General features: G+C 40.6%; 1 protein-coding gene across 1 annotated transcript in view; it reads right to left on the bottom strand.

Moving 5' to 3' along the window:
- Nucleotides 1–12,380, bottom strand: part of LOC134608698 (N-acetyllactosaminide beta-1,6-N-acetylglucosaminyl-transferase-like) — a 77,535-nt gene that overhangs the window by 15,130 nt on the left and 50,025 nt on the right. Inside the window, exon 2 of the mRNA XM_063451737.1 lies at nt 7,449–7,538. Coding sequence (XP_063307807.1) covers nt 7,449–7,538 — 90 coding nt within the window. The remainder of the gene's footprint in view (nt 1–7,448; nt 7,539–12,380) is intronic.

Here is a 12,380-nt window from a genome sequence, read left to right on the forward strand (position 1 = left end):
TTCCTGTGGCAATTTCACACACACACAGCACCCATCACACACTGCACCATTTCCCCTTCCCCTCCACCCCCCCACACACACATACACACACACAGCACCCCTACACACAAACACATACACTGCACCCCTCACTGCAGTCTGTGTGTATTCAGTAGTCTGGGTGTATTCAGCAGTCTCTGTGTGTGTATTCAGCAGTCTATATGTATTAAGCAGTCTGTGTGTATGTGTACAAAGCAGCCTGTGTGTATAAAGAAGCCTGTTGGCATTCAGCAGTTGGCATTTGTGTGTGTTCAGCAGTGTGTGTGTGTGTATGTAGTAGCCTGTGCCACATCTAGGTTCTGAGAAAAGTGAATTAATTGCAGTGATTACAGCGAGTGGTGTGAGTGTGACAAAGGTTAGTTTAAATTCCATTTAAATTGCATGTTGTAAATTATTTAAAAAAAAAATATTTAAAAAAAACTATAGTTTTGTAACCATTCTGGCATCATGAGATATTGTTACCATGGCATATCTAAAGCAGATAGACTTTAGCATATTTAACAAGGTGCTGGAAATCTGAATTTTGTTATCTTTTAAATGTTCTCTACGTTTGTGTGTGTGTGTATATATATATATATACTTCCACACCAGAATGGCGAACAGCCCACAAGAGACTCTCATAGACATGCCACTTCATGGGCCGCAAGTATTGTTTAGTTATAAGTTTCAAGGTTCAATACATAATTGAGTTGATTAGCATATATGTCCACTGAGCTCGCTGTTACTGGGGCGCAAAATCTTGACAGCATCACTCTAAGTGTATCGGAGCAGATGGTTATGGACCTCTATTAAAGCAATATAGCACTATAGCCTTTTACACCATAGCAAGGCCCGAGCCCTTCTCCCCCCTCACCAGAGCTTCTATTGTAACCTTCCTTGGTCTCCCTTTTAAAACGGGTCACTAACCGGCATACAGCGGAGGCTTACATCGCCCCTATATATGCCCGAGCGATTAGCAATATATATCTGCCCATGAGTTAGGCTGAGGTCACTGGACCCCTCTGAGTTAGCACACAATGACGGTACAAATCCAATGCACTGAAAACTTGATGGCAAAGCCAATATACTTACGCCATACTCCATGGGTCGCAAATATTGTTTAGTTAAATGTTTTAAAGTTCAATCCGTATTTGATTAGCACTATGTCCCCTAAACTCGCTGTAACTGGGGCGCAAAATCTTGACAGCATCAGTCTAAGTGTATCGGAGCAGACGGGTTATGGACCCCAATTATAGTATTATAGCTCTATCGCATTATAGCCTTATCACCCTTGAGCATGGCCCTTCTCTTTCCCCCACCCCCACTGGAGCTTCTAGTGAAACCTAACTTGGTCACCCTCATCCAACGGGTCACTAGCCAGCCTACAGCGGATGCTTATATTGCACCTATATATGCCCGAGCGATGAGCCATTTATATCGGCCCATGAGTTGGCTGAGCTCACTGGGCCTCTCGGAGTCAGCACACCATGATGGTACAAACCCATTGCACCTTAAATACATGTATCGATTACAGGGCATTGAACAAAATCACCATTAAGAACGCCTACCCCATTCCTCTTATTGCTGAATTATTTGACAGACTCCAGAGCGCTAAAGTGTTTACTAAGCTTGACCTTAGAAGCGCTTACAATTTAGTGAGAATCAAGGAAAACCACGAGTGGAAGACTGCATTTAATACCAGAAGTGGACACTATAAATATATCTAGTGATGCCATTCGGGTTGTGCAATGCTCCAGCGGTTTTCCAAGATTTCATTAACGATGTAGTCAGGGATTACATTTACTCGGTTGTCTTGGTCTATCTGGATGATATCCTTATTTATTCTCCTGACCCCAGTCTCACCACGATCACGTTAAACAAGTTCTGCAAACCTTATTAAAAAAACAACTTTATTCTAAATTGGAAAAATTTATCTTTGACCAGTCTGAAGTACAGTTTTTAGGATATAATATTTCTGCCTCTGGGTTTTAGATGGATCCTAAAAAACTAGAGTCTGTTCTACAGTGGCCTTTACCCACTGGGTTGAAAGCCATTCAACGGTTCATTGGTTTCGCCAATTATTACAGAAGATTTATAAAGGAATTTTCTTCAGTAATAGCCCCCATCACCAATATGACACGCAAGGGGGCTAGAAGTACGATATGGTCTAAGGAGGCAATGAAAGCCTTTGAAACTCTCAAACAGCGTTTTGCCTCTGCCGACATATTGATACATCCTGACACCAGTAAGCCTTTCATACTGGAGGTTGATGCTTCAGAGACAGGGGTAGGGGCAGTTCTCTCCCAGAGGGAGAGCCAGGGAACTCTGTTACATCCTTGTGGTTACTTTTCTAGAAAGCTGTCTCCTGCTGAGCGCAATTACGATATTGGCAATAGAGAATTGTTGGCCATTATTCTAGCTCTCAAGGAGTGGTGACATCTTCTAGAGGGTTCCAAGGACCCCCTTTTGATCATTACTGATCACAAAAACCTGGCTTACATAGGAGATGCTAAGCGATTATCTTCTAGACAAGCTAGGTGGTTTCTATTTCTTTCTCGCTTTAATTTTCTTATCACCTACAGACCTGGTTCTAAAAATGTCAAGGCCGATGCCTTGTCCAGGCAGTTTGATACTGAGGCTATACTAGAGCAAGAAACGGCCCATATCATTCCCCCGGAATGTATCATTGGGTCCACTGTCCTTTCATTGTCCTCTCCACTGCTTGGCTCCATCATGGAGGCTCAGTCTCAGGCGCCCTGCGGTAAACCTCAGGACAAACTGTTCCATTGGGGGAAAGGGTTAATATCATGAAGGTGTTTCACAACAATGTGTCTGCTGGTCACCCAGGTATTAATAAATCCACTTCTGCTATCATGAGGTCATTCTGGTGGAGAAAGAGGAGAGAGCCAGACCCACAACAGCCCCAGCCAGCAGAGTCCACTCATCTGCAGCCAAAAGGTAAGAAACAGGAGGGTGGCAAAAAAATGAGTGTGCTAGTGTGTCTGTGTATGTATCTATGTGTACCTGAGTGTATGTGTGTATCTGTCAGTTTGTGTGTCTGTTTGTATCTGTGTGTCAGTGTGCACTTGAGTGTGTGTATCTGTGTGTATGTGGTCCTGTGTGTACTTGTATCTGTGTCTATGTATTTGTGTGTCAATGTGCATCTGAGTGTGTATGTGTATCTGTGTGTGTGTATGTATATCTGTTTGTTTCTATGTATGTAACTGTGTCAGTGTGTGTACCTGTGTTTCTGTGTGTGTGTGTGCGTGTCTGCGCACTAGTGTTTCACAGTGTATCTGTCTGTGTGTATCTGTATGTCAGTGTGCACCTGAGTGTATGACCTGACCTTCAATGTGTATATCTGTGTGTGTAACTATCCGTCAGGGTGTGTAACTGTATCTGTATGTGTGTGCGTGTATGTGTATCAGTGTGTGCATCATTCTGGGACTTGTACAACAGATGGAGAATTACATTTTGGCCCCTTTATACACACTGCATCTACTACACAAACACACCCCTTCCACACACACTCTGCATCCACTCTACACACACACTGCATCCTTGTACAGTGAGGGAAAAAAGTATTTGATCCCCTGCTGATTTTGAATGTTTGCCCACTGACAAAGAAATGATCAGTCTATCACTTTAATGGTAGGTGTATTTTAACGGTGAGAGACAGAATAACAAAGAAAGAATCCAGAAAAACGCATGTCAAAAAAGTTATAAATTGATTTGCATGTTAATAAGTGAAATAAGTATTTGACCCTCTAGACTTAGTACTTGGCGGCAAAACCCTTGTTGGCAATCACAGAGGCCAGACGTTTCTTGTAGTTTGCCACCAGGTTTGCACACATCTCAGGAGGGTTTTTGTCCCACTCCTCTTTGCAGATCCTTTCCAAGTCATTAAGGTTTCGAGGCTGACATTTGGTAACTCAAACCTTCTGCTCCCACCAATTTTCTATGGGTTTAGGGTCTGGAGACTGGCTAGGCCACTCCACAACCTTAATGTGCTTCTTCTTGAGCCACTCCTTTGTTGCCTTGGCTGTGTGTTTTGGGTCGTTGTCATGCTGAAATACCCATCCACGACCCATTCTCAATACTCTGACTGAGGTTAGGAGGTTTTCACCCAAGATTTGACAGTACGTGGCCCCGCCCATCGTCTCTTTCATGTGGTGCAGTTGTCCTTTCCCCTTAGCAGAACCTCCCCCCCCCCCAAAGCACAATGTTTCCACCTCCATGTTTGACAGTGGGGATGGTGTTCTTGGGGTCGTATGCAGAATTCCTCCTCCTACAAACACGGCGAGTTGAGTTAATGCCAAAGAGTTTGATATTGAACTCATCTGACCACAACACTTTCACCCAGTTCTCCTCTAAATCATTCAGATGTTCATTGGCAAACTTCAGATGGGCCTGTACATGTGCTTTCTTGAGCAGGGGGACCTTGCGGGTGCTGCAGGATTTCAGTCCTTCACAGCGTAGTGTGTTACCAAATGTTTTCTTAGTGACTATGGTCCCAGCTGCCTTGAGTTCATTAACAAGATCCTCCCATGTAGTTCTGGGCTGATTACTCACCGTTCTTATGATCATTGAAACTCCACAAGTTGAGATCTTGCATGGAGTACCAGATGAGGGAGACTGACAGTTATTTTGTGTTTCTTCCATTTGTGAATAATCGCACCAACTGTTGTCACCTTCTCACCATGCTGCTTAGCGATGGACTTGTAGCTCATTCCAGCATTGTGTAGGTCTACAATCTTGTCCCTGACATTCTTGGACAGCTCTTTGGTCTTGGCCATGGTGGAGAGTTTGGAATCTGATTGATTGATTTCTTCTGTGGACATGTGTCTTTTATACAGCTAACGAGCAGAGATTAGGAGCACTCCCTTTAAGAGAGTGCTCCTAATCTCAGCTCGTTACCTGTATAAAAGCCACCTAGAAGTCAGAAATCTTGCTGATTGATAGGGGATCAAATTCTTATTTCACTCATTGACATGCAAATCAATTTATACATTTTTTGACATGCGTTTTTCTATCTCTCACTGTTAAAATACACTTACTATTAAAATTATAGACTGATCATTTCTTTGTCAGTGGACAACGTTCAAAATCAGCAGGGGATCAAATACTTTTTTCCCTCACTGTAAGTGGATTCTGGGGGCCCAGACCTTGAACTTTGTCAGGGGCACCAACATTTCTGATGGCAGCCCTGACCCCACTCATATCGCTAAAATTAAAGTGTCCATCTTAGTCCAGTGGAAATAGGGGGTTATGTAATTAGCACTACAAGGGGGAAACTACATGCCTGGTGATATTTGTTTTCATTTCATGGTCCAAGTGGATTTAAATGTTTTTTTTGTTTTTTTATAGTTTATCCTGCATGAAGTCAAACACAAGTCCCCAGACAGCAACTAACTATAAACACACATCTGAAGGATTGCTCACACTAGGAGCATCTGACAATTCCCTTGATGTCACACTGCTATGGAGATATTGCTGAGGAAGCACAGATCACAAACCTGTTCCTGTTTCTATATCACAAAGTATTTTAATAATTCTAGTTAACCTTTAGACCAATATTTATCACATACTAACACAGCAAGACATACATATTTCCAGTGTTTAAGTTAGATAAAACAGGAACATTAACTCAACATTTATAGTGTTTGAACCTGATGATTGAGGTAAATGTATCTAGTAAAATGACTGTCAAAATGTGTCAATATTATACATTTTACCATAATTAATATTCGGACAAACTGAGTCCGGGAACAGAATAGTAGGGGGGCTGGTTCTAAATCCAGCTCCTGTTGGCTTGTGCTTCAGTGATGGGTGATGTCACTGCCAGTGTTTAGAACCAGCCCATGTGCAGCTCTCTTTGGCTCACTTGCATCACAGAAAGCCAGGGATGACTTTATCTGCTTCAGGAAGCAAACAGGAGGCAATGCCATAATACAGGAATTGTAACAGAAGAATAGGGAAGAGAAAGGCATATATTGGGAGAGACAATGAATGAAGGGGGCAAGGAAGTGAAATGGAATAGATCTAGAGAAAAGGGGGGGTGGGAAGGGTAGATGAAAGGACATGAAGGTGGACAGCAAGGAGCTCTGGAAGGAGAATAGTGACATGGGAAGGGAGATGGGGTGTATACACTCTGGTGCATTCAAATAAATTCCACACAAATACACCTCTGCCTTCACATTAACACTCCACTCAACACAAAAACACACCTGCATTCATACACAGACACTTCAGAAAAAACACACCATTGCATTCACACACATACAGTCCAGACAAACACCCCCTGGATTCACACACAGACACTCCAGACAAATACACCCTTGCATTTACACACAGTCACTACACACCTATACACCCCTGCATTCACACACAGACACTTCACACAAATACTCGCTTGCATTTATAAATACACTTCACATTTACACCCCAGCATCCACAAACACTGACCCTTCATGCCGTGTACATAACAAGTACACTGCAAGTAGAGCTGTCACAATCTGGGGTCTATGCAAAGACCCCAAAAGCTACTATAAGGTCACTTGCGAGAGAATGTAAAGATTCTCCTACTTGCATGTTTTTCTTAATTCTCATTGTTCACAGCCAGCAATGCATTTTTCAATCATGGATATTTAAAGTACTTTATTTAAATCATGCAAAATAAGACAGAGAAAAATGTAATGTGATTTATTTACTTTGCTAGTTTCAAAAGCTTTAAGACAAACCCTTTCCTAAGGCAAAATTATAGAAAGAGCTGATGGTGAATAAATGCCATTTATTCCATGATGCAGACAAATGGTAATACCGTACTACTTAATATCAAATCATCATTATAAAAGGGCAATAATGTATTAAATATAAAGTAGATCTTTTATTATTATGTAAAGGAAGAATGAGACACCACGGGAAGGGACACTCTAGACACCAACACAAAATTAATGCAATTTATAGCATTTATTCTAAATAATGAAATATATTTTTTGCATTCTCAATTACATGTTGTTGTTTTAAGAAGTGTCACTCAATACACAATGTCATCTCAATGAACAGGTGGTATAAATAGGTGGCATATATCCCCTGATACAGTCCCACCATTCTTTGTTACATTTTTAGTTGAACACTGAATGAGGGTCCCTGCCAATCAAAGGAATGGCTAAAGCAAAGATTGGCTGAGAGCAGATATTGGTCTGAGTCTGGGCCGTAGGCGACTGCCAAATTGGTAATCCGGCTCTAAATCCTGCACAGGCTCAGTGTTTCCTGTGAAAGTCCTAATTAAAGAGGGACAAACCATTTGCAAAACTAGTCTAAAATTGAATTATATACACACAATAAATCTAAACATTAAAACCATAATTTAAAAGGTATCTTGAATTACTAAATAAAACAAAACCACTAGAAAAGTCCATATACTTTACCATGGCAACCTCCATGATCTTTCATATCACTCCACTTGATTGCTCTAAGGTCTCCTTCCCACATTCCATTTGGCATGGACCCAGGAACATCTGTATTTGAAAAAAGAATCGATGGTCATCAATAATAGAGAAAGTGGATATGGGGTTTGTTAATGCTAATCACTACAGCTGTTTCTGCTGATGGTCAATAAATAGCATTACAATAAGCATTACAAGTTTAGCTAATTTTAGGATTTAATAACCTTTCACAGTAAAAGATTTTTAAGTCTTTGTTGATATTAAAACCAGTGATTTCTCCTATGTTTAGACTTCTCGTTCTCGGCTTAAACGGTTACTCTAACCAACAGGACCACTTCAGTTATTTGAAGTGGGCATGGTGGTAGGAACCAATATGTGCAGTGTTTCTGCTTGAAACACTGCATATACAGAGATCTTGTTAATTGTGTGCTGGGGACTTGTTGCACCCCAAACACACATGATTTAGGCAGCTTGAAACTCTGTTCCCGGTTTCCCAATGTCAATTCTGTGCATATGTCTGTTGTCAGAGTGCCTGCATGGGGAGGCTAGCACTCCCCTCCCACCTACATTGTGCTCCCTCATGCCTCCCTCCATGTGCATTGGTCTTTTATTTTTATAAACGTTTCCTCATCTCCACTCCCTCCCCTTACCAGACCAGAGTGCGCGCATGCCCTCTGAGCCAGCAAAATGATCCAATCACAGAATTCTCATAGAGAAGACTGTGATTGGACCATGAATGCAGCCCTAGTGACGTCAGGAGGGGGTGCTTCGTCTGGTGCTGGATTCAAGGTAAGTTTTTTTCAGGTATTATTGCAAATTGAGATGGTGGGCCTTCCCTATAGTGCCCAGTAGGGCATATTACGCAGGAAAGGTCCCCCATCTCAAAAGGATTATAGTAACTCTTTAAAAGTACTTGGTGGCATAAAATCACATTTGGTACACACATTTTACATTAAAGGTGATCCATTACTTTTTATTATTATAATGCTTACTTATCCTCTCTATTAAGCACATATATTTTGTGAGGTCTAAAAATTAAAATTACCGGAGGGTTATCACAGTTGTCACTGGCACTTCTCTATAGACCTCGCAGTCCCGTACTGATTTCATACCTACCAATCACATACGATCACCGTTTGACCAAGTCCTTTTAACTTTATTTCATAACTAACACATAATTTGTGCGGGTTGCCATGCCAACACCTACGACTCCCATTTTTAAAACCATTATATGTGTCTACTTAAAACGTGTGTGTGTGTGTATATATATATAATTGCCAATAATAATAATATATACACAATGCAACATGCACACACGTTTTAAGTAATGCACAACATACCTCACATTATACTATTTACATTTAATTTGAAACCAATTCATAAACTTTATAATTTTCACTATTCTTGTATGCTGCATTATATTGATATACAATCTGTATTGTTATTAACTCTCCACATAGTAGTTACCATAGCTATGGCCTTTTAAACTATAATAAAATAATGATACACAAATATTTTTGTATAATTTTTGACTATTATATTGTAACTTTGTACAAATATGTTTATTTGTTTTATGATTTTTCTCAGTAATGATTAATGGAAAGAAAAGGCCTCAGTTTTTTTTAAACATTGATAACGAAACAAAGAATTTAAAACGCTCTTTACCTGCATGGACATTTAAAGGGACACTATAGTCACCTAAACATCTTTAGCTTAATGGAGCCGTTTTGTGTATAGATCATGCTCCTACAGTTTCACTGCTCAATTCTCTGCCATTTAGGAGTTAAATCATTCCTGTTTTGTTTCTGTTTATGCAGCCCTAGCCACACATTATCTGAATGTGACTGACACAGCCTGCAAGAAAACAAAATTGTTTCATTTCAAATCAGATGTAACTTATTTTAAAGGTTTTTATCCCCTGCTCTGTAAACTGAACTTTAATCACACACAGGTGGGTCCTTTATGTTCTAACAAGCTATTAACAGAGCAGGAGATAAGAAATTGGAAATTAAACAGAATTTGCAATAAAGGTAGTGTAAACATTAGATGACTCTTTACAGGACGTGTTTAGGAAGACCATGTAAGTCACATGCAGGGAGGTGTGACTAGGGCTGCATAAACAACGTGATTTAACTCCTAAATGGCAGAGAACTGAGCAGTGAGACAGCAGGGGCATGTTCTATACACCAAAACTGCTTCATTAAGCTGAAGTTGTTTTGGTGACTATAGTGTCACTTGAAAAAGGCTTAATTGGGCAAAACTGTTGTACTTATTTTTTTGCAATGTACTATCCTTTTGTAATTCACAAATGAAGTATGTATATTTTCTATGTTTCTGCAATTTCTGCCAGTCTTTTACCACATATCTGGTGCCATCTGTGCCAAGCTTTTAAAACATCCCGGTGGTGAGGAATAAAACCATCTCACGCCTGCTACACTCTGAGCACAGTATAAGGCTCATTATTTGTACGTATACATTAGTGAAGTGCCGATATTGCATCATATGAGTCTTTGTTCTCTCCACATATGATCTGCATTGGGAACAAGCTAGGAGTTCACAGGTGCCTCCATGCAAGGGTTAAACCTCCAAAGCTGTCATTACTAGAGCTAAGTTAATAGCTTTAAGCTAAGTGCTACCTTGCATAATTTTACTGGATATATTGTTATAAACAGACCTACACTATTCACATATATTTCTCTTTTTTTTTGGAGTTGACAAACTGAACTGCAAGAAAGGAAAATATCTACATTTCCTGTCACAGTTTTTAAATGTGAAACTATTGGTAGAAATTAGATCACAATGTTCACACACATTCTTTGAAAAAAAAGCAGAAGTTATGGTCTAACAATTTACTTGATTTTCTTACGTTTGTGACCATGGTTAGTGTCTACTCTGTTTGCGGTTTGCATATCTGTATCTTTGTCTGTCTTGCAGTGTGGGCGTGTGTGCGTGCAAGTAATTATTTTTTAAGTTTGAAAGTCCTCTTGGTTACTATGGAATACTTGGACCCCTATGAAGCTACCCTCTGTTTTGCCATATTTCGCAGAAGACCCTGACGCAACCATTACAGCTGTTTCATTTAAAGGACCACTATAGTCACCCAGACCACTTCAGCTCAATCTAGTGGTCTTGGTGCCAGGTCCCCCAGGTTTTAACCCTGCAGCTATAAACAAAGCACTTTTAGAGAAACTGCTATGTTTACATTGCAGGGTTAATCCCGCCTCTAGTGGCTGTCTTCCTGACAGCCGCTAGACAGTGCTTCCCCGACGCTCAATGCATAGAAATGCTTTCCTATGGGCGTTTTTAATGTGCGCATGGCTCTGGCCGTGCATGCACATTCGGCTCCACTCGGGAGCTGACATCGGAGGGGGAGGAGAGGTCACCTGGCGCCCTGAGGGTGGGGGGGTCCTAAGGATTATTTAGTGTCAGGAAAACAAGTTTGTTTTCCTGACAGTATAGTGATCCTTTAACAAATACCAAGGTAGTTCTAAAAAAAAATAAAAAAATAAAAAAAGAATATGTATGCGAGTGTACTAGTCAACATTTCTCTGTAATCTTGGTTTAAATAAGTGAAACATTAGCAACCCTTTAAGTGTTTAGTACTTTAACTTTCCTAGAATGAATTAACTGTTGTTAACTGCACACATGACCAGACCACAACTCTTCACATTTCAACACTTCCCATGAACTTAGGTTTTTGCAATTTCTTTAAACAGATACTGCACTCACTAAAATTCACGACATAATATACATGGCTTAAAAGGTACGTTTTAGACTGAGATGATATCTGTTTTTAATATATGATTCCCACACCAGTTCTTAAGACACACCAACAGTTCAGAATTTAGGAACTTCCTAATTATGTTCATGTAAGGGTGCTGGCAAAATGTAGACTGTATGATCTGATGAATTTTATTTATAAAATATTTTACCAGGAAAAATGAGCAATCTTTATTTTTAGGCTTGGGGGAGGGGGTGTCCACGTAGCTCTAACAGGGTTCCTTTAAGTCACACATGTATGATTATATTATGAGCAGCTATATTCACATATGCATTAATATATAATCATACCTACATAACCAACTACACACAGAAAAAACATTCATTCACATATTAAGGCATACATTCCACAGGGACACCAGAAAAATGACCTTAGCAAACATAGCACAGCATTAGCGCATCTTTAGAAGTGCTACTGTGCCTAAAGCACTAGGGCCATGCAGACTAGAGCTTTTTGCATGGTCTGCCCTCAGTGGGGTTGGTTGGTATGATGTCAGGCAGTCTGGTGTGTGTTGATGCTGACACGCACTTGGACACTGTAGTGATGCAATTGGCATGACTGGCATGCTCCTTTAGGCCTGCCTACCTCATGTCAAGCCTATTGTACTGGTATGCAGGACAGGGTACTCCACAGGAACCCTTATGTCTAGGGCCGATACAAGGATTTCTGCCCGTGGTAGCCTGACGCCGTAGCAGGCAAAGATCCATTTTGCCGACTCCTCATGAATACAACTACATTATCTCGGAGGTTTATTCACTAAACTTTAAAGGGCCACTCTAGTCACCAGAACAACAAGCTTATTGAATTTGTTCTGGTGAATAGAATCATTACCTTCAGGCTTTTTGCTGTAAACACTGTCTTTTCTGAGAAAATGCAGTGTTTACATTACAGCCTAGTGATAACTTCACTGGCCACTCCTCAGATGGCTGTTAGAGATCCTTCCAGGGTCATGGCTGCCTAAAATGCATCCAAACATTCAGTGTCTCCACCCTCTGCATGCAGACACTGAACTTTCCTCAAAGAGATTCATTGATTCAAACACTCACACCAGTTTACATACTCACACCAATTTACATGATCCTCCAGGTGGGCTATACAAACGTACTGTGACTGGAGGAAAAGGAGGCCAGCTT

The sequence above is a fragment of the Pelobates fuscus genome, chromosome 4 (genome assembly GCF_036172605.1).
Source record: "Pelobates fuscus isolate aPelFus1 chromosome 4, aPelFus1.pri, whole genome shotgun sequence".
Taxonomy (NCBI): Eukaryota; Metazoa; Chordata; class Amphibia; order Anura; family Pelobatidae; genus Pelobates; species Pelobates fuscus.